The 23737-nt window shown below is 36.2% G+C and overlaps 1 protein-coding gene and 1 non-coding gene across 2 annotated transcripts; one reads left to right on the top strand and one right to left on the bottom strand.

Moving 5' to 3' along the window:
- The first annotated feature begins 1145 nt into the window (after positions 1-1145).
- Positions 1146-5123, top strand: LOC104213591 (uncharacterized protein At5g01610-like). The gene is made up of 3 exons (XM_009763121.2): positions 1146-1424; positions 3831-3885; positions 4560-5123. Exons 1-3 carry the CDS (start codon positions 1338-1340, stop codon positions 4928-4930), a joined length of 513 nt encoding a protein of 170 aa, XP_009761423.1. The 5' UTR covers positions 1146-1337; the 3' UTR covers positions 4931-5123.
- Positions 5124-5219: 96 nt separating this feature from the next.
- TRNAG-GCC (transfer RNA glycine (anticodon GCC)) lies at positions 5220-5290 on the bottom strand. Its single transcript has one exon. It is a non-coding gene; the product is annotated as a tRNA-Gly (tRNA).
- Positions 5291-23737: the final 18447 nt, after the last annotated feature.

The raw sequence follows: 23737 nt of genomic DNA, 5'->3' as shown, positions 1-23737 counted from the left end.
GCTGGCCTAGTTCCACGATAGGTGCCATCACGACAGTTGATTTTGGGTCGTGACATAAACTAAATCAATAAATGAAATATATTTAGCTTTTATACACACATCTATTATTTAACGATTGTCAAATTATATATATATATATATATATATATATATATATATATATATATATATATATATATAATATTCTTAATTTAACTTTTAATTGCTAAAGTTTGAATTGCTAGTTTGATATAAAATAAATATGGATAACTATTTACAAACTAGTAACAACACCTAAGAAGAATAACACAAGTATACTTCTAAGAAAAAAATGGAGTCTATTACTCGAACGATCACTAAACTATCCTAAATTACCTAGTAAAGTCATCTTTCTTTTGTTTATCACTTAACTGTGCCTATTGCATATAAAAGGCCATTTAACCAGATTTCTCAAACTTTTGATGTCAAAATACCTATTTTATCCTCTAAATTATTATTAACTTTTATCTTTTTAATTTTTTAAAAACTTTTTAAATAATATAATTTTTTATTTTAATATATATATTATGGACTTACCTATAGAACAAATAAATTTTATGCCTAAAAAAAATCAAAATATTTTTAAGCATATATAATGTTGGAATAATAAAATAATTGAGCTAAATAATAACGTTTTAATTTAAATAATATTTTCGTAATAGTAATTTTGATAAATACAACAAAAAATCGAAGAATTATTTACACAATTTAGAATAAAAGAGAATAGAAGCTTTTAAAATATATATTCCATACAATTAATATAAGAAATAATTATTTAAAATAGTGGTATATTTTGTAATATGCATCCTATATTCTTGAAAACTATGTTCAATTATTTTATTGTTCTAATATTATATATGCTATAAATATTTAAATTTAAATTTTATAATTAAGATTTATTTATTATATAGGTAAGTTTATAGTATAGATTTAAAAGAAAAAAATTATTATAATATTAAAAAAGTAATAAAAAGATAAAGATTGATAATTGGAGGGTAAATAGTTATTTGGTTATTGAAAGTTTGAAAAGTTTGGTTTAGCTATTTTCTAAGTGCTATATGCATATGCATAGTTTAGTATAATTCTTTTGTGATAAATAAAAGAAAGATGGCTTAATAGGTAATTTTGGATAATTGACGAGGAACTCAAAAAATTAGGTGTTGAAAGTTGAGGAAGAAAAGTCTCCCCAAAGCCCTGCCTTTCTCTCTCCCTCTATCTTTGAGCTAGGCCGAGAGAGAGAGAAGAACACCCCGACGACGAAGAAGACTTGTTTACTCTCTTAGATCAGTAAAGGCAACTTTGTATTCAGAAGCTTATAAATGGATCAGATATTGAACAAGTTGGGTTCTTACTGGATTGGTCAGAAAGCCAACAAAGAGTTCAATTCCGTCGGCGATGACATTAACGTACGTCCCTTTTTCTCTATTTACTCCCTTCCCCAACAAAGCTTAGGGTTTACTGTTTACACCAATTCTGGTCTAGTCTAATTTCCCGATAATTTAATTTGGGGGTGGGGGGTTACTTAAACTACGTTTTTTTTTGGGATCACTAGATTACGGGGTTCAATTGATTGATTTACCGTTAAAGATTAAATTTTTTATGGTCAATGGTGGTGATATATGTACCCTGTTTTTGAATATGCTTAATTAGAAGTTTATTCTCTTAATTGCGTTTTTCTCTTTTAAACTGTTCTTTCTTGTGAGCTTGTTTTTAGGGAAATTCTTTCAAATTTAGTCTCTTGTCTCTAGAGAAAGGAATGGAAAATTAATGTGATAATTACAGATATGAGTGCAAACGGTATGGTGATAGAAAGTTTATTTAAAAGAAATATGTCATGCATTTATTGGTTTGGCGCAAACATAGGTGCTCATAACTTTTTTCCCGTGATATATTGTCGAGAGAAGTGCCTTCGCTTGTTTCTCAAATAAGTACATTGCAACATCGTTTATTGAGATTAGTCATGGAGGGATTACTTTCGATTTTGGACTCCAGTTGAACTGAACTTTAAGTGAGCTTTCTATCTAAGCCATGGTTTAGCTACTGATATGTCTGAGAAACATGACTCTCACCTGTATCCGATCTCACATATAGGCAAATCCCTGTAACCAACCTCATATACTGAGGGAACATAGAAGTAAGCTTCTTAGTTTCTTCATTAAACGCATAGTTGGTGGCATCATGAGGGAAAATAACTGCTGGAATTCCGTATTCCTTCAGCCGATGTCACGAGGCTTTTGCATTTCTCCTACGAATCTATAGTTAAGTAGGGATGAGTGAGCTGCTGACTTTGCCGGCATTTGGCAAAATAATAACAGAGAAAAAAAAGCTCATGACTGGGCATCCTTAGATAATTACCGGAAAATGAAGCATCCTCGAGAAATGAATCGATGGTGTTCCCTAAGAGCAAACGAAAATTTTGATATGAAAGATTTTTTGTGTATGACATTTGAGAAGGCAAATTCGTAAAAAATCTCTATGAATTAATCAAACCATCCAGCTAAGCACCTTAACCGGCTTTCCTCTCTAGAACAAGATGTGTGAGGAAATGACTCTTTGCTGTAAGCGTAAATGAAATAGCGGGAAATAGATTATGAACAGAATGATACCACGGAGATCTCAATTTTTTCTCTTAGTCCAACACAAAATCGCAGCTTGACAAACTTTTAATAAGTCTTATTACCTCCCACATGTTAGTGTTTTGCTTATCAAGTTTTGGGCCAATACTCTATTCTTTCGCATAAATTTTTATTTTCCCCACCGTTCTCAAGCTGAGCTAGATGGATTAGTTTCTTTGCTGCAATCATCACTTGTTTAATTGCAGACAAAGAATTGTTGGAGTGGGCATAAACTTTGTTGAATTACATCCTCTTTCTTTCCTTTATTGCATTCTTGGATTTCAAAGCACAAGAAATTTCTTATGTAAAAATGTAGAAAACATGCTCTGTGTCTTGTCCTACTTTGTTACTACAATAAGTGCACAACCAACATCCTATCATGCCATGGATCCGAAAAGCTGAAGCTTTACTCTTGAATAGGAACTTATTTCCTGAAAATATAGGTATTGTGCTAGGATATGGGTTCTTTCTCCTTTTTATTATACTCTAGTGTTATCCTCGTGTTTCCTATTTTTAGATTGATATTAGTACCTGATGTTTCCTTTGCTTCCTTTTTATTTTTTCTGGTTGTTGCTACTATCTCGCTTTTCATAGTCTTTTCTCTTTTGTCATAACTGCTGTGTTTTTGCTTTATTGAGCCGAAGGTCATCCAACGACAACCTCTCTACTTTCACAAGGTAGGGGTAAGGTTTGCGTACATATTACCCTCCCCAGACCCCACTTGTAGGAATACACTGAGTATGTTGCTCTAGGACAAAATGGTCATATAGCTTTTAAAGGATATTTCTGTAAGTTAACTTTGGACTTAGTAGGTTCCTACTTGTAGTATAGTATGATAATGTTGTGCATTACAAGTATGAAAAGCATTTTACCGACGAAAGTAATTACAAGATCCACCTTCAAGTTTCTGCACTGGTGAAACTATTAAATTGAAATTGATGCAATAAATTAAAATAAGTTCCAATTTTGTTCAAATATTGATGAGTGTCAATCTGCTTTGATATGTGTGAGCTGAGACTATTTAAGGAATACCTACCCTAACCAAAACAAAATATGTTTACTAATTTGCAATTTGCTTGGAGAAACCATTTGCTTATTTTTATTGATTTAGTTCTGATTGAGATCTCTCCATGGACTTTCTCTCTTCTCGTCTTCTTTTTACATGTGTCTGGGACTTCTTCCCCTTTTTAAAATTAGTCCCTGCAAAGCAGTATTGAAGGAGGAAGCAAATGGCTGGTGAACAAGATTAAAGGTTAGTCTTCCTCCTCATTATCTTTTAGCTCCTTTTGTCTTCTGTAAACTTTTACGTCTAACCCTGAAGCTGTCTGAACACTAGCATGCTAGTACCCCATCCCCCTAGTGAACATTAGGCTGGCACAGGAACAGAGAAATAAAATGCTCACCTTTTACTTCTTTTTGCAGTCTTGTCTCATGATGTATAGGATAGTTGATTGTGGATATTCAGGCTGCCGAGTAAACTAGCTTATGATAAACCATGTTGAATGTCCCCAAAAAAACACAATCAATTTCTAGTTTTTTCTCAGAAAAATCTATTCTTTCTTGAAATGAAAAAGAGGCTAAAGCTGTTTAGCTGGATGGTTGGAATACAACAACAAAAAAAGCCAGTGTAATCCCACAAGTTGGGTTACCTTGATGGTTTGAATAATTTAATACTATTTTGTAAATGTTTGATTTCTTAAAAGGTATACCCAAATATTTTCTCATATCGAATTCTTCACTTACTCGTAGAAACAACATCGATTAATTTTGTTGAAGATGCTGTCATTTTATCGATGATAATCTATGGACGCTCGTCAGTATGAGTCTTGAGCTAGCTCTCTCTCTCTCTCTCTCTCTCTCTCTCTCTTATTCCTTTGCCAAAATAGTCAGGAGCTATCTTATCCCTGCTTTGCATCGGATTTGCAGGAAAAATGCAAAAGCCATTGCCAGAACTGCTAAAGGAGTATGACCTTCCAGTAGGCATTTTCCCTCGTGATGCCACCAACTATGAGTTCAATGAAGAAACCAAGAAGCTTACTGTCTATATTCCCTCAGTATGTGAAGTTGGTTACAGGGATTCGTCTGTATTACGCTTCTCTACAGCTGTTACTGGGTATTTGGAGAAAGGAAAGCTAGCTGACATAGAGGGAATGAAAACGAAAGTGATGATGTGGGTAAAAGTTATGGCTATTTCATCTGAAAAGTCAAAGCTTCATTTCACGGCTGGCTTGAAGAAAACCCGTAGTAGGGAAGCTTATGAGGTCTTGAGAGATGGAGTCGCTGTAGATAAATTCTAGTGTTGTCAACTTATTATGAACACTGAGATTGTCATATATCTGTAAAGCCTTAAAGTATTGCTCTTCATTGCTTCTTTGTTCGAGTTGTTGTAGTTGCGACTTCTCTGTGAAACAGTTGTGTGAATATTTTGAATTTGGATTAAATTGGAATGTTAATTGCAAACTTATGAAATATAAAAATGTTGTAAAACCAGATTTCGCATGTGTCAAAGTTGAGTCTTTTTTGAGTCGGGGATAGTATCTAACTAGCTGGCTCTATTCATTGTCGGAATGTAAATAAAAAAGAAAATGCACCAGCCGGGAATCGAACCCGGGTCTGTACCGTGGCAGGGTACTATTCTACCACTAGACCACTGGTGCTGCTGTTTATCCATGATTGTTTTTACCTAGTTTTGTAGTCATTGACTTTGCTAATGCTATTACAGTTCTTATTAGCCTAAAAAAGATGAGGTTATCATACTTAGGTATTAGGGAAAGCAGTTACACAATTTCTTTGTCGCTTAAAAATAGATGATGTTATAAAGCTTACGCAGGGGTGACAAACGGGCGAGTCGGGTGGGATATGCGGCGGGTTAAAACGGGTAATACAAAAACTAATAAATTCTTCAGTCCGACCCATATTTAATACGGATAAAAAAAAGGTTAATATGACTTCTTGAATATGATCACTGTTGGGAGAATTCCTAGTCTCCCATACTTTAGGAACCCCAAATTTAAAAAGTTACACCCATTGTTTTCCATTTTCTAAGTGGATAACATAATTTTTATTCATATTTGACCCATTTTTAAAAAGTTCATTATCCAACTCATATTTTAATGGATAATATGGGTGAATAACTATTTTTTGTTTTATCCATTTTGCCACCACTAAGATTAGGTATTAGTTAAGCAGTTGGAAAAATGAAGATACAGCTACCGAACTTCTTTAATTTATCTTTTATGTCATTGATCTTCCTGCGAGTACAAAGCTTGATTTTCTCAATTTTTGGTGTGAACTCTCAGCGGGATAAAACGTTAAATATGTACTGTATTTGTTCCTGTAACCCATAATGCACTTTTATAGTTTTGCAAAGCGAAGAAGTCCCAAATCTAATTTCCCTGAATAGTATTTTCTCGGTCCGTTGAGCTGTAAGTATATTACTATATGATTGCATAATTGAATGAAAAACCACGCTTGGAACTTACAGATGTATACTTTATTATATCTGATGTTTAATGAATGTTTCCTTTGACTAAGACCCATTTAACCTTTATTCATATTCATGTGATGCTTGAACGTTATAGCAGCTCTGGTGTAGATGGATAATCCATGAATAGCTCGAGCAGAGACCTAGAAAGGAATTTATACCCAATGACCTTAAAAATAGATGTTCTTACTTTTTTGACCCCGGCTTGTCTCATGGGTAAAAACCTTTAAAGCCAAAAGTTAAAAATGTTGTCATGGAGCAAGCGAAGGGCAACACTAGTTAAACTTGAAGTTACCCATGAGACATGCTGGATAAAAAATCAATAATGACACAGAAGTCTTCTATTTGTGCAAATTATCCAACCTGAAAGGCTCATAAAAGTGACCACGCAATATTATTCCGTAAAGTTTTCCGTGTGACCTATAGGTCACGAGTTCGAACAATGGAAGCAGCCATTAATGCTTGTATTAAGGTAAGTTGTCTACATCACATCCGTAAGAATACGGCCCTTTACCGAACTTTACATAAATATGAAATACATTATGCACCGACTGTTCATTTTTAATACTTGATTCACATCCAATGGTTGACACTGTTTTAACTATGATTTTGATTGCTATTTATGTAGTAATATTTCAGCATAACTAGGATTACAACATTGAACCCCAGGTTAACGATATTTCAAACTTATCACGCACACCAATTAATTTGATACTCATAATTGAAATAAAATCTCCCTTACAGTGATTCTTGTCAAATCAGCATCCCAAATTCATGTGAAAACTTCAAAAACATGTTAAATGAAGAAACCAATATAGCAGCCCAAGCAATATGCTAGTGGGCACCTCAAAATAGCACAAAGTGCAAAGATAAGAGCAAAACCAAACAAAAGTACAAGGCTAGCAAAATTATAGAAAGGTACATTAGTTTCATGCTAGAGTTAGAAAAATTAATTGTTCTTGCCTTGAAATAGTAAATGTATCCTTCTACGGTACAGAAAACCCAATTATACCCTACGAAAATCCAGTGAATCTCCACCAAGAATGTGTGATCGTTACTGTGTTAAAACAAAAAATCAGAAAACTGTTAGAAGAATAAAGATATGTATAAAATAGTAAAGAATCAGAAATATTCCGAGTCCACAATTTTCTTGTGCGTCCTTAAGAAATTTTAACCCCCTCACACGTTGCCAAGGTAATGGATTAAATCCTCCCAGGATAAAACGGAATAGACCTTCCTGCAACAGTGGCAATACAAACTGCAGGATACCAACGAACTCAAAGAACGGAGCAAAATCACACTTACAAATTTGAGAGAGAGAGACTGTGAATTAAGATGCAGTATATTCAGAAAGAAAGAAGTTCTAGAGTATTTTTCGTATATGAAAGATGCAGCCTTGCCTCAGAATTTATAGGCAAATATCAGAAGAGGTGTCTGGAAAGGTGCCTTTTCAGAAAATACGTGGCCTGCCGCAGTTATACCGCGATCGCCAGAGAGCCTCTCTGAATCTGACTGCCGCGATTCTACCGCGGTCGCGGCAGAACCGCGGCCAGCGAGGCCCTCTGAACTTTCAGCAGTGTTCTGACGTATTTTCAGCAGTGATTTGACATTTAATTAATTATTAAATAATTAAATAAATTTTGTCCAAAAATAATCTTATCGATCATTTGACAAATCCGAAGCCGAAGCTGAAGCCGAAGCCAAAGCCGAGCCGAGCGAGCGACGACGACGGCGCGAGGGTTCATTCTCTTCAACTCCTTTTAAGAGCTTTAAAAAGTGAATCTATATATAAGCACATAAATGTGATTGTCCCTCACCAATGAGGGACAAAGTGCAAGACAAAAGTTCACTTCTTCAAATTTTCATTTTCCCTTCATTTTATTTACCTTCATTTCCAATTCACACTTCTTCTACTTTAAAGCCCAATGGCTTAAAGTCCAACAATCCCCCACATGAATGGGAATGGCTGTATCAAGAAATATCATAGATGAAAGCTCTGTGATTTTGCAAGTAAGGATTAATTGCATCTGGATAAGTAGGTTTCCCTTTGAATTTTCCGTAGTGAACATATGTCGGATATACTCGGTCAATCGGTAGATTTGATATCTTTGAACCGTCGAACTTTAGTGTATACCTAGATAGCCATATGTCACACAACCAACCCTTAACCGTCTTTTGGTTCTCATTGTTGTGTTCGTTTTAGCCATGAACACCGCCTGGTTTTATAAGTGCGTAGAGAATTGGCCTTACAGAATTCTCATTGAAGCGGCTTCCACTTCACACTTACATAGGTGATTCCTAAATGTGTAATCCTTTAGATTGACACTATTTGATAAATACCTCATCAAACTTAGGTAATCATTAAAGAACGTGTAAAGTTCTATCCTTGTTACTGAACATTGTCTTCATCACGAGAATGGACCAAAGTTTTTATTTTGACAATGTTGAACCGGTCAATCATAACTTTGTTTGAGCTCCTTGAACCTAGATCTTGGAACAACCAAAATTCTAGGTAGAGTTACCGCCATGTTGACTTGTCCTCGGCCATAGTCCCATTCCCTTAGATGATTTCTCAACTCCCTCTCTAGTTAAGCCTTTTGTAAGTGGATCCGCAACATTATCCTTTGATCTTACATAATCAATAGTGATAATTCCACTAGAAAGTAGTTGTCTAACGGTATTATGTCTTCGTCGTATATGACGAGACTTTCCGTTATACATAACGCTCCCTGCCCGTCCTATTGCAGCCTCACTATCGCAATGTATGCAAATAGGAGCCAAAGGTTTTGGCCAGAACGGAATGTCTTCTAAAAAATTCCGAAGCCATTCAGCTTCTTCACCGGCTTTATCCAATGCTATAAACTCTGATTCCATTGTAGAGCGAGCGATACATGTCTGTTTGGAAGACTTCCAAGATACTGCTCCCCCACCAACAGTAAACACATATCCACTTGTGGACTTTGTTTCTGATGAGCCGGTTATCCAATTAGCATCACTATATCCTTCAATAACCACAGGATATTTATTGTAGTGCAAAGCGTAGTCTTGGGTATATTCCAAATATCCCAGAACTCGTTTCATAGCCACCTAGTGATGCTTGTTAGGATTACTTGTGAATCGACTAAGTTTACTTATTGCACAAGCTATATCGGGTCGTGTACAGTTCATGATGTACATTAGACTTCCCAACACACGAGCATACTCCAATTGAGACGTACTTTCGCCTTTATTCTTCATAAGATGATGGTTTAAGTCAATTGGAGTCCTTGCACTTCTAAATTCCAAGTGTTTGAATTTTTCAAGTACCATTTTCACGTAATGTGATTGAGACAAAGCTAGACCTTGAGGAGTCCTCTGGATTTTAATTCCTAGAATTACATCGGCAACTCCTAAGTCTTTCATATCAAACTTACTAGCAAGCATACGCTTAGTAGCTTGAATGTCGGCAATGTCTTTGCTCATTATTAGCATATCATCAACATATAAGCAAACAATGACTATATGATTTGGAACGTTCTTAATGTAAACACATTTATCACATTCATTAATCTTAAAACCATTTGACAACATTGTTTGGTCAAATTTCGCATGCCATTGCTTGGGTGCTTGTTTTAGTCCATAAAGGGACTTGACAAGTCTACACACCTTCTTTTTTTTTCTCGGAACCACAAACCCTTCAGGTTGGTTCATGTAAATTTCTTCCTCAAGATCACCATTTAAGAATGCTGTTTTTACATCCATTTGATGGATTTGAAGACCATACAAGGCGGCTAACGCTATTAGCATCCGAATAGATGTAATTCTTGTTACCGGCGAGTATGTGTCAAAATAGTCAAGACCTTCTCGTTGTCTAAATCCTTTGACAACAAGTCTTGCCTTGTATTTGTCAATAGTACCATCGTCTTTCATTTTCTTCTTGAAAATCCATTTAGAACCCAACGTTTTGTTACCTGGAGGAAGATCAACCAATTCCCAGGTATGGTTGCTCAATATGGATTCTATTTCACTATTGACAGCTTCTTTCCAATATTGTGCTTCTGAGGAAGACATTGCTTCCTTGAAGGTACGAGGCTCATTTTCTAACAGAAAAGTCAGAAAATCTGGACCGAATGAAGTAGATATCCTTTGACGTTTACTTCTTCTTGGATTTTCTTCATTAGGCATACCATCTGTTATTTCCTCCCGAGGTCGTTTTGACTTTTGGCAGGTCACTTCACTTTCCTTTTTATACGGATAAATAGTTTCAAAGAATTCAGCATTATCTGATTCTATTATCGTATTAATGTGAATCTCAGGATTTTCTGATTTATGAACCAGAAAACGATATGCCTTGCTATTGGTTACATATCCAATAAACACACAATCAACCGTTTTTGGACCTATCTTAACCCTTTTAGGTTTAGGAACTTGTACCTTAGCTAAACACCCCCACACTTTGAAGTATTTCAAGCTAGGCTTCCTTCCTTTCCACTTTTCATAAGGAATGGACTGTGTTTTACTATGAGGTACACGATTGATTATCCGGTTAGCTGTAAGTATAGCTTCCCCCCACAAGTTCGGTGGTAAGCCAGAACTTATTAGCAATGCATTCATCATCTCCTTCAATGTTCGATTCTTCCTCTCCGCAATTCCATTAGATTGTGGAGAGTAAGGGGCAGTTGTTTGGTGAATAATGCCATTTTCCAAACAAATTTCTTCAAAAGGAGATTCATATTCGCCACCCCTATCACTTCTTATCATTTTGATCTTTTTGTTTAGTTGCGTTTCAACTTCACTCTTGTATTGCTTGAAAGCATCAATTGCCTCATCTTTACTATTAAGTAAATAAACATAGCAGTATCTCGTGCTATCGTCAATAAAAGTAATAAAATACTTTTTCCCACCGCGAGATGGTGTTGACTTCATGTCGCAAATATCTGTGTGAATTAAGTCTAAAGGACTTGAATTCCTTTCAACGGACTTATAAGGATGCTTAGCATACTTTGATTCCACACATATTTGACATTTGGAATTAATGCAATCAAATTTTGGCAATACTTCTAGATTTATCATCTTCCGCAATGTTTTGAAGTTTACGTGACCTAAACGCGAATGCCATAAAGTGTTTGACTCAAGTAAGTAAGAAGAAACATTCACTTTATTGATAGGAACTGCTATTACATTTAGCTTAAAAAGGCCCTCATTTAGGTAACCTTTTCCTACATATACATCGTTCTTACTAAGTACAACACTATTAGAAACAAAAATACATTTGAATCCATTCTTGACAAGAAGTGAGGTAGACACAAGATTCTTGCGAATTTCTGGAACATGGAGGACTTGATTTAGAGTCACTATTTTTCCCGACGTCATCTTCAACGCAATCTTGCCAACTCCTTCAATTTTGGCCGTTGATGAATTTCCCATGAAGATTGTCTCGTTGGGTCCTGCCGGGGAATAAGAAGAAAATAACTCCTTGTTAGCACAAACATGGTGGGTGGCTCCAGAATCTATCCACCATTCTTTTGGATTTCCTACCAAATTGCATTCAGACAATATGGCACATAAGTCCTCCATTTCATCTTCAACCATGTTAGCTTGATTCTTTTTCTTCTTATCATTCTTGGGCGCACGACAATCCACGGCCTTATGCCCAGATCTTCCACAGTTGTGGCAATTACCCTTGAACTTTTTCTTGCTTGGGTAATTCTTTGGTCCGGAAGCCTTCTTCCTCTTCTTATTTTGTGGCGCCTCCTCAACAACGTTTGCCCCCATTATTGTCGAGTTTCCACGTGACTTCTTTTCAGCATTTTTGTTGTCTTCTTCTATCCTCAGACGAACAATCAAGTCTTCTAGTGTCATCTCCTTCCGCTTGTGTTTAAGATAGTTCTTAAAATCCTTCCACAACGGAGGTAACTTTTCAATGAAAGCAGCGACTTGAAAGGCCTCATTTATGACCATACCTTCAATAACAAATTCATAATTAATAATAAGATAAATCTTATTAATAAAATTATTGATTCGGGTCATACCTTCAGCAAGGAGGTCATGCACAATGACTTGTAATTCTTGGACTTGAGTTATGACGGACCTAGTGTCAATCATCTTGAAATCCAAAAACCTTGCAGCCACGAACTTCTTAAGTCCGACATCCTCAGTCTTGTACTTCTTCTCAAGTGCATTCCATAACGCTTTTGAAGTTTCCATGACACTATAGACATTGTACAAGCCATCTTCCAAACAACTCAATATGTAGTTTTTGCACAAGAAATCAGAATGTTTCCATGCTTCAGTTACAACAAGTCGTTCATCATCCGGAGTATTTTCAGCCATGACCGGAGGATCCTCCTTGATGAAACGTTGCAAACTCAACGTAGTAAGATAAAATAGCATCTTCATTTGCCAACGTTTGAAGTCAATACCGGAAAACTTTCCGGGTTTTTCTGCCGGTGCCATAGCATGAGAAAGAGTAGAACGACTTGCAACAGTAGCAACCGTTCCCGCAACACTTCCATTAGTTTGGTTTTCATTCGTCATATTTCTGTAAAGTTGAAAACAATACAGAACTTGTTAATCAGTGAAGTTTTTGATATCTTCAAACTGAATATCAAACCAACCATACAACACGTAACAATGGTGAAGTTTTTATATACTTTAAACTCGTACGTTTATTATTCCGGCAAAGTTTTTATGTACTTTAAACCGGACAAAAACAATTATAGGAGTAGAAAGCAACAAGGCTTTAGTCTCCAACAAAGTATAAAGAAAACAGTTTAATAATCAACACAGAAACGTTAGTAAATAAAATTCCTTAAGGTTGTGATCGTTACTGTGTTAAAACAAAAAATCAAAAAACTGTTAGAAGAATAAAGATATGTATAAAATAGTAAAGAATCAGAAATATTCCGAGTCCAGAATTTTCTTGTGCGTCCTTAAGGAATTTTAACCCCCTCACAGGGAGGATAAAACAGAATAGACCTTCCTGCAACAGTGGCAATACAAACTGCAGGATACCAACGAACTCAAAGAACGGAGCAAAATCACACTTACGAATTTGAGAGAGAGACTGCGAATTAGGATGCAGTATATTCAGAAAGAAAGAAGTTCTAGAGTGTTTTTCGTATATGGAAGATGCAGCCTTGCCTCAGAATTTATAGGCAAAAATCAGAAGAGGTGTCTGGAAAGGTGACTTTTCAGAAAATACGTGGCCTGCTGCGGTTCTACAGCGATCGCGGCCGAACCGCGGCCAGAGAGCCTCTCTGAATCTGACTGCCGCAATTCTACCGCGGTCGAGGCAGAACCGCGGCCAGCGAGGCCCTCTGAACTTTCAGCAGTGTTCTAGCGTATTTTCAGCAGTGATTTGACATTTAATTAATTATTAAATAATTAAATAAATTTTGTCCAAATTCTCTTCAACTCCTTTTAAGAGCTTTAAGAAGTGAATCTATATATAAGCACATAAATGTGATTGTCCCTCACCAATGAGGGACAAAGTGCAAGACAAAAGTTCACTTCTTCAAATTTTCATTTTCCCTTCATTTTATTTCCCTCCATTTCCAATTCACATTTCTTCTACTTTAAAGCTCAATGGCTTAAAGTCCAACAGAATGTTTGTGAGATTATCACACCAATAGCAGGTCAGATTTACTGTTTATTTTTACTTTTACTAGTTAGTGTACATAATTATACATTGTTATATATATATAATGCACGAATTATACTTCCACAGGTTATTTTTGGTTTAAGAGATGAGGTGTGCAGCTATTTAGGCTAATTTTTCATTGTTTTTCTCCTTAGATTCCATCCATTTACAAGAGCTTCTGACCAACTGATTCAAATTATATTCACAAATTTCAACACAGAATATAAATATATCACTAAAATTTAATAAATACCGAATTCTGAATTCACTATTCAAAAGTACAATGAGTTCAATACAAACAACTTTAAAGATTAAATCTATCAAGTTTAAATCTTAAATGTACATCTATTTGCCACTAAGGCTAATCCTAATTCTACGTCGTGTTAAAACAGATGCTCTCCTTATTTTCATCAAGTACACAGATTCTAACAATTTTCAACAATTTGTTTAGCATCACATCTAGTTATGAATATAACGAATCTGATTCATGATATATTGAGGTGCGGAGTTTGAACACGACCTACACGTTCGACAAAATTCAGTAACTTTTGTCCAAAATATGTATTTGTCTTAAGAAATTTATCGAAAATAAATAATTTATTAATTTAGAACCCAGTAACTTAAACATTAAAATCACGAACCCATAAGCTTCAAGTCCTGCCTCTATATATATTCCATCTTGCTCCATCAAACTCCCAAATATCGCGATAAACGGCTTAAATATATATAGTTGACATGGGAATGTTAGGGATAAGGTGATGGAACAATTTGGTCTGGTGAAGACCTCTGAGACTTGGAGCTATAAGAATAATTTGAACGTTTCCTACACAGTAAGAAGATCACAGTGACAAGAAAAAGGATAAAAAGAATAACAAGTACCAGCAACATAATTTCTCCATTGAGAGCAAAACTATATATGATTCTTAGCAGATAGCATCGCATCATCTTTCTGCGAAAAATCATCGGGAGTCATGTACGAGGGTGTATTCAAAGGATACATCAGGAAAGATAGTGCTAAGTGTTAACAAACTTATGGTATATTTATTCTTCTTTTTCATTACGATGTAGAATATCAGTGGAGCTTTTAAGAAGGTGAGGTTTTAAGATAGTTTCTTGGCATGTTATGTTGTGTCACAACAACTTGTGTGATAGCCCACCTTGAATTGTCCATTTTCACCCCCCAACCCCAACCCCACCCTACATATCGGTCCGGTTGAAAGGCTCACTCCTTCCCTCGATTGGTCCAACTTCTCTATCAGCTTGGTCCGATAGAGGATCATGCCATGGCAAATGTCTCATCCGGAAGAGGCGAATCCAACGTAGCACGTTTAGGTTATTTGAATTAAATACTTTCGATGTGTAACATAAATTTATATGTAAAATTATAAGTTCAATACTAAAATATTTAAAAGTTAAGCTCATTGAATTCAAATTTTGGATTCGAACTAGACGGGAGATGACTTTTCTTAGAGATTAATGGACCATATATACTAAAAGGTGAAAATAATCCCAACAAGTGAACAGGCAAAACCAGAAAAGGTCAATGTCACGTGGGCCACGATAAAGCCGTGCAAACACTGAACTTCCTAGTAAGTTAAATTCGATCGTCAGAATTTTGAATCGCAGAATGACCTATCTGATTCTCCCAAGAAAATAGTTTTCATAACACTCACTAGAACCTCAAAATTGTATATAAACAAATATCGGCATGTAATAAATATCAGAGTTCTAGAAACAAGAATCCAAAGGGAATAAAAAAGAAAAATATTTAAGAAGAAGAAAAGGTCAAAAAGTCCAAGTCTCTAGCTATATACTCCCTCCCTCCATCCACTCGACTCCCTCCATCTGGAATTTTTGATATCGGAGTCGAATTTCAATTTTGGAAGTTGGAGTAGGTCCGTAATGTTGAATATGACTTGTGCACAAAATTTGAAGTCAATCGAACCTGGTTTGATAGGTTTCGGCATCGGTTGTAGAAATTTAAAGTTTCAAGTTCATTAAGTTTGGATTGGAGGATGATTCGTGTTATTAGCGTTTTTTGATGTAATTTGAGGGCTCGACTAAGTTTGTATGATATCTTAGGATTTGTTGGTATGTTTGGTTGAGGTCCCGGGGGCCTCGGGTGTGTTTCAGATGCTCAAAGGATCATTTTTGGACTTGGGAATATTGCAGAAAATCTGGTGTTTCTGTTGCTGGTTTCCTTCATCGCGTTCGCGAGAGAAGTCTTGTGTTCGCGTAAGGCATCTGGGAGGCCAACCTGAAGTTGTTCTTCGCATTCGCGAAGTTGGGGCCGCGTTCGCGAAGGTTTGATCATTGCATCGCGAACGCGTTAAGGACATTACATTCGCGTAGATGAAGTGGAGTAGTTATGGAGCCCAAGGGTTTGTTCTACGCGTTCGTGTAGTGGTATCGCGTTCACGAAGCAGCAAGGAGTGCAAGGTATGCGTTCGCGAAAAAGGAATTTTGGTCAGTGAGATTTTGCTCTATGCGAACGCGAGGATGTGGCTGTGTTCGCGAAGAAGGATTCACCTGGGCAGAATATAACATTTAAAAAACGAGGGTTTGACCATTCTTATCACAACTTGAGTTTGAGAGCTCGGATTTGGACGAGATCTTGAGGAATTTTTAGAGACATCAAATGGGCAATGATTCTTTACTTGATTTTGGTTATATTCCACTAATCTATCATTATTCCATCTTTTAATTTCGGATTTGGGTTGAAAATTTGGGAAAAATGGGAAGAAGTTCTTCAACTAAGATTTTGGATTTTGATTGAGATTTTGATATCGGATTGGGATAATTTTTGTACGAGTTAGCTCGTGAGTGAATGGGTATTCATATTTCGTGACTTTTACATGATTCTGAGACGTGGGCCCGGGTAGACATTTTAGGGCGATTTTCGAATTTCTTATTAAAGTCTTGATTTCATTAATTAGATTAGTCTATTATAGTTGTATTTATGATATGCAATTGCTTTTGGCTAGATTTGGGCCATTCAGAGTTGGATATTTGTGGGAAACGCATTATTACCGATTGATTGAGCTTGGTTCGAGGTAAGTGGCTTGCCTAACCTTGTGTGGAAGAACTCCCCTTAGGATTTGGTACTGTTTGATATGTGAGCGTCGTGTACGTGAAGTGATGAGTGCGTACACGGGCTATTTATTATAAAAACTCCATTTTCACTAAGTAATAATCTGTTTCACTTTAATTGAATTATACTAGCATGTGTAATTATCTTGTTCAGCCTAGAATAACATGTCTACGTGTCTTAAATGCTTATTTGAACTTTGTGCAACATGCTTAGTGGATTTATTGCTTTTTAGTTGACTTGTACTTAGTCTAAACTGTACGATTTTGTGGTGTAGCAGTTATTTTCATTTTTTGAGCTATGTATTTACTTTGGGACTACAAAACGGTATTCTGGGAGATCTCCCTGCATATTTGCTGTCACGACCCAAATCGATGGGCCGCGACAAGCACCCAGTACCTTACTTAACCGAGTACCAACGTAACGTATCTTTCTTATTACATTATCATATACACGTGACATACGGGCTAATAGGCCAACATAATCATTTATAAACTCAAAACATAGGCCGACAAGGCCGTACAATCTTTCACGTACACGACATATGTCTACAAGCCTCTAAGAATACATAAATATCATAAACGTCGAGACAGAGTCCCGCCATACCAAACAATATACGTAACTAAGAAAACAAGCAACTCCGAGGCAAATGGAGCGCACCAACATCTTTCGCTAAGCTGATAGCCTACATGGAGGGCTCTCGACCTGTCTATCGGGACCCGCGGGCATGAAACGCAGCATCCCCAGGCAAAAGGGACGTTAGTACGAATAATGTACTGAGTATGTAAGGCACATAAATAAATACATAAGAGACATGGAAGACATATAGAGTACATGACTCAACCTGTAAGTCTGAATAACTTTTACAAATCATAAATTACTTTTAGAGTCATGCATATGCGTATGAATGTCATGTTGTGAATAGGTACATATTTCATAACATCATTAGCCTCTGAGGGCATCCTATCATATCATATCGGCCACTATGGGCAAAATCATCATCATATACCAGTTGATCAGGTGGTGGTGCGTATATAATGCCATAACATTTCCCATATCCCATATACATATATATATACATACATATATACGCGTATATAATGCCGTTTGAACACATACATATATACGTGTATATAACGCCGTTTGAATCATATTTCATTCATTGTGGGCAACATCATCATCATATACTAGCTGATCAGGTGGTGGTGCGTATATAACACCGTAACCTTTTCCCATATCCCATATACATATATACGCGTATATAACGCCATCTGGTCATGAGTCAATGCACATGAATGCAATGTATGAAAAGTACGTTAATAAAATCTTTCAGAATCTCATAAGACCATTTTGCCTTTGAGTAATATCATAAAGTAAACTCTTTTTAACTTTCGTATTTTTCTGAGACCCGTGAACAGATGATAAAACATTATGATACACGGAAATTCAAGACATAGATATCTTTAATACTTATACGAATAGAGTCATTCGTGGAATTTGTACATTTGCACATTTCGTTCGTATCGTATGGATCATGCCAAAAGAATGAAGGGATAGCCTTAACATACCTGGAGTAGGAATGACTCCATATAATTATCCCGTTAGAAACCTTCGTGGATTGAACTTAGAACCGAAAAATCGGATTTAGGCCTCTGCATTTTTGAATTTGAGGAACGAAATTGGCTTGGTTTCACTGCCAAAATAACAAAATGGAGCCAAGGATTTGGACGAGAATGATTCTGCTTCAATAGTTCTTGGTTTCCAATGCCAAAAACATTAAACTTGAAATGAAGCCAAGATTTGGACGAAATTTCTTGGATTTTAAAATACTTGGATTTGGCTAAGGAATCTGTTCCAAGGTTTTGGATTTAAAAATCCAAGGAAGAATCACCAACTTCTAAATTGAATGTTGTCTAAGCTTTACTTGGAGAATACTTCACACAAGTCTTTATGACTTGTAATTTAGTTCCTTTAATTTCCTTATGACACATGTAAATGTGAGTAGTTAGTCACATTAGCTAAAACGGGGGTGGGGGGGGGGTGGGGGGTGGCTGCCACATTTTCTTGGGGTGTGATTTTGTAAATATTTTATTCACTTATTAGTTAACTGGATAATATTATGTTATCCGGTAATTAATCAATTACCCACATAATTTAAAAATTTCCACAAATTACTTAAAATTCTATTTAGTTTTAAAATACTTCATATATACTTTATATATTATACTACCATGGTCATATGGTACTTTGCATGGTACTAGTTCATAATTATCGGGTATTATCGCTCGACCCGTATTTTATTCCAAATTGACTACTTTTAACGAAACTCGTTTTCTTTAAACTGTGTACCCTCTTATTCTTCATAACACTTATTTATTGCTTGCTATAAATAGCGTAAGTATGATAACTTCAAGATGATCTCATCCTCGAGTCTTACATCGGTTAACTGAAAACGAAATTTTAACGTACAATACTTTACGGTGCAACATTGTTGTAACTTAAAATTGCAAAACATGACATCACCATAATGTAATACTGCTGGACGTGACATCTCACTTCCGGGCTCTCATTAATTTATTTATTTATGGTGTATTTTCATGTACAAAAATATGGGGTATAACATCATCCCCTCTTGGAACATTCGTCCTCGAATGTTGACTGATACGCTTATCGTTATCATATCCCATAGCTCTTGTAAACACTTTAGTAGTCCTCTTGCCATCTAGGCAACTGTTCGGTGAATAAGTCCAAAGACCAGGGCATTCCTTCCTTAGGCCTCCTTCTCACACCTTAACTTGTAGTCGGAATCCTTCTAATCTCGTAACTGTTGCTACCTTTCGTCATGAAGCCTCTATGATACTGACCTTGTAAGTGTGCCTACGCGACTTTCCTCTCATTTTTCCTCCGTCGTTTAGCCAATCTCTAGGCATTACTTTCTAAATATATACAAGGCTTAATAGGATGCACCTCTGAACATCTATAGGTGTACTGAAGTCTTTCACTCGGTACTTTGTTGAACTTACGAATATTGCTATACCTTTTTTCATAAATCCATTTATCCCTCCGTATGACTTTACTGCATCAAGATAGGTCATATTATACCGTAACTCTTACCTCGATTTCTCGTTACTGAGGTCTGCTACCAAATTCTAGGTTACTTTCATTACTTATCCAATACGTATAAATTTATGTCCTTTAATGCTTCCACATTACTGTCCATCTTAAGAATGACGGCCTACTATCATCTCATACTTTATAAATTTTATCCATCCATTGTTGATTCATCTCAATATTGATCTATAATCTACCCCTAATAACATAACCTTTTATATAACACTGTGCTAGGATCCACGTTTCATCGGGGAACATCTGAAATGATTAAATTGATCCCCCTGGGGGATACCATGCTTTCATAACCGTATCTCACAGCATCCCAATGTGATTCACTTTGCGTGGGTATTTTAATCCTTTCCAATTCATTAGATCCCTTTCTTTTCTTCGTCAGATCATTACTCAATCGATGACCCAAAGTATATCCTCATTCTATTACCAGGGAAACATTCCATCTCTTCTAAATGCCACGAGTCTTAGACTCCTTTGAGCTCATTCAGGCTATACTGAACTTTCTATAATTTAGAGAAACCATTAGCTCTCTTGTTTTCATGGACTTAATCTTGAGGACTTATCCATTCTCGTCACTTTTTCACTTGCCTTTCCTCATTCTTACTCATGTTTTCTCAAAACTTTGTCGCTCTACCATACTTTAGCTTGCGACCTATAAATATCCATTTATAATACTCGCAACTTTCCTTCAACTTGCTTACACTATATATTTCCTCATATTATTCTGGAATGTCAAGCGATACATCACACCGCCTCCAACTCTTCTCTATTCTCTTAACTTGATCTCTCAGTACTTAGAAACCATAGGTTGGAAGACATGTCGCTGACGATGCCATTATCATTCCTGGTTACTGGATCCCCATGCTGATAGCCTTCTATCCGAAGTATAGACAATTCACAATCTTCTGCCTTTGAGTATCTCGTACGTTGTTCACCTTTATCTTACTTACCTTAAAATCTCGCATCGTATCATCTATCTCTTTCCTGACCTCCCTTACACCTAGGTGTAATTCACGTTCATAACTTGAAGCTCTATTATAATACTCGCACCTCTAGTACATACACAATCCAGTGGGAGCTGCGTACTGACTTCTTATGAGGTTGGTACTTCTTCTAACTGGCTTCCTTGTAAAGCCATTATAGATTATGGTTGTTGTATTATTTCTCTTCCTTTACGTAGGCTTAAGCAATCTTCCAATCCGTGGCTCATGGTATCAGTTATTACCTTAGCCTTTCATGGGCATTATGGAATATCCATGATACAATCTTCTAACAATTCAATCCTTTGTCTATGGCTAGGCTTAATTCTTTCTTTTAACTTATACCAGAGTCTTCTATGGTTGTATGATTGTCAACAAATATACTGCCTGGGTAATGCTCCAAAATCTTGAGTGTATCCATAACGTACTAACACTGGATTATTGATCAAATAATTATTTCGTTCCATCTTAGCTTTCAACGTAAGCTATTACTTTTCCTGGTCCTTCTGCCCCCTTATTGCATCCATACTTAGCTTATCTTAGTTCTCACGCATGCCGGAGTTTGCGTACAACTCATATGATCTTCGAATATTTCTTTTGATTTTTACTTCCCGATCACTAGTCACGGTAGATTTCTCTTTCTTATGGAGGATGTACAATATTGTTGTGAAATTATTGTTACAAGAGCATTTCCTCTCTAGGTCGTCGTGCCAAGATTGAAGCCTTTTTCCTTATTTCCTCAGCTAGTCTTTTGATGTGGTACTTAGGGAGAACCCTTGACTCACGTAAAGCTGTGGGCTTATTACATACCTTTTTGATATCCTTACTTACCTATAATCATCGTAGTTGCTTACTTCCATGCCCTTGAGCTTGTATGGTTGCTTCTGAACTGATATTTTGACTGCCTTCCCAGTGACACTTTCTTTTATCCCTATAACACTAATATGGTATTTTTAACTATCCCGAATCTTGTTTAAATATATCTCAAGTATTATAATGATATTCTCCGAGGCTGAATTCTCCATGTTGGGTTCTACTATGTTTATTTTACACGATCTGATGACTCGTCTGTAATCTCCTGTTTAGCCATAACTGAGATCTTCCTATCCAATTACTAACTACGATGGCCCATTTTCGTATCAATATTCTTCGTAATCTTTCTTGGATGATTTACTTTGTTTTAACTTACGTCTCGCGCTGGCTCCTTATTTATTAAAAACAGCTCAGGCAGGAACCTTTACTTCCTCTCCTTTTTGTCGTGCTTGCACAATATTATTGAATCGTAACGTATCTGTAAGATTTGGATAAATGCCATCTCATTCCTTTTTCATTTATTGCATTCTTCCTTTACCATTCCATAGTCATTAGAATTACTTAATTCTGACTTAGTGCCACATTACTCCATATTCCCCCCTTTAGGGGTGTACTAAAAGTTGAAGCCAGGAGGATCTACCTATAGATGTTTTACCTCTTCATCTTTGGCGTCGTTTCTCAACATCAATGATCCTTACTCGCCTTGCGGCAATTATTCCGTACCAAGGATGAAAAATTCCCTTACTCACGAGGGTGAATTTTAGTATAACCGGCACATACAGTCCCTTAAACTAAATTTGCTCACTTTGTTTGTTATAGGGAAGCGTCTTCCTGAATGACCATTCTCTGAACTTCTCATAAATCTTCTTTTGTCGTCCATTCTATTATTGGCGGAACAAAATCTGAAATTCTTATGATGGCAACTATCATCAGTCACTCAGTCCCTAATTCTTGTTTAGTTTATTTTGTTCATCAATCCATACTGGTTCTATTACTCTGGGGTCTGACTTTTCCTCTTGGTAATCACGCTAGAGTTGCAAATTTATTTCTTGAAATAAGGACATGATTGTATGACCTATACTCTTTTGTTGTCCTACGGCCTGTCACTTCTCGTTTCTTCCTTCACTCGACTATAGATTTTGTAATATTGTCATCTTTTGATCTATCGTTTCCATCCATGTATCACATCTTACTCATTATGCTTTATTAACTCTTTTCTTATTTCCCGCTAACATTTATGCCTACCATTTTATTCTGAAAACTTGAACAAGACATTCTTTGCTCTTAGCTTCCCTTTGCTCTATCCAATGCCTCTTCAAGTTGCTTAATGTTCTCGCTTTACTAGGGACACGATCCACACTAAGGTAATATTTATCCTTTTAAAGCTTTTAGTGCATATCTTTTTAGTACTCATATCTGGCTGCACTATTTCAGAGTGCACCATCTGGTGTCTCATAAAGATATCTATTAGCATATTTGCAATATCCTTCGGAAATGTCAACTGACGCAATCAATTCATGCATCATATTTTCTTATACTACTTTTGTTAATCTCCATAGGGCATACCTGGAATGGTTGCGACCAATTGTATATACCTCTGTTACTATTGAATATAACTTAAAAAGCTTATGTTCCTCTGCCTCATTTATAAACGCCATTAGCCTTCATTAATTGGGTGCCTCGTACTCTTCTTCCTCTTGCTTCTTTTGCTTGTTGAGAATTGTATTTATCTTTTTAATCTCTTATTGTCTTTTACCATAAAGATGGATAGACATTCTTGCTATAAGGCTTCTTATAAGGAAGCTTGCACCTTTCCGTACACCCATGATCTGCAAAAGACCTCACATTTACTTATCGTAGGCATTATACAAAAATCCAATTCCTCTAACTCAGCTCTTCCACAACTATTTCTCTTTCCAATCCTTCTTTATCGATGCAGGTATCGTCTTATTACGAATAATAGAAAAAAAGAATTTTAGAATTTGAGTTTCTTAT

This window comes from Nicotiana sylvestris, chromosome 12, assembly GCF_000393655.2.
Source record: "Nicotiana sylvestris chromosome 12, ASM39365v2, whole genome shotgun sequence".
Classification (NCBI taxonomy): domain Eukaryota; kingdom Viridiplantae; phylum Streptophyta; class Magnoliopsida; order Solanales; family Solanaceae; genus Nicotiana; species Nicotiana sylvestris.
The sequence above is the reverse complement of the archived record's forward strand: the minus strand, read 5'-3'. Positions and strand labels throughout refer to the sequence as shown.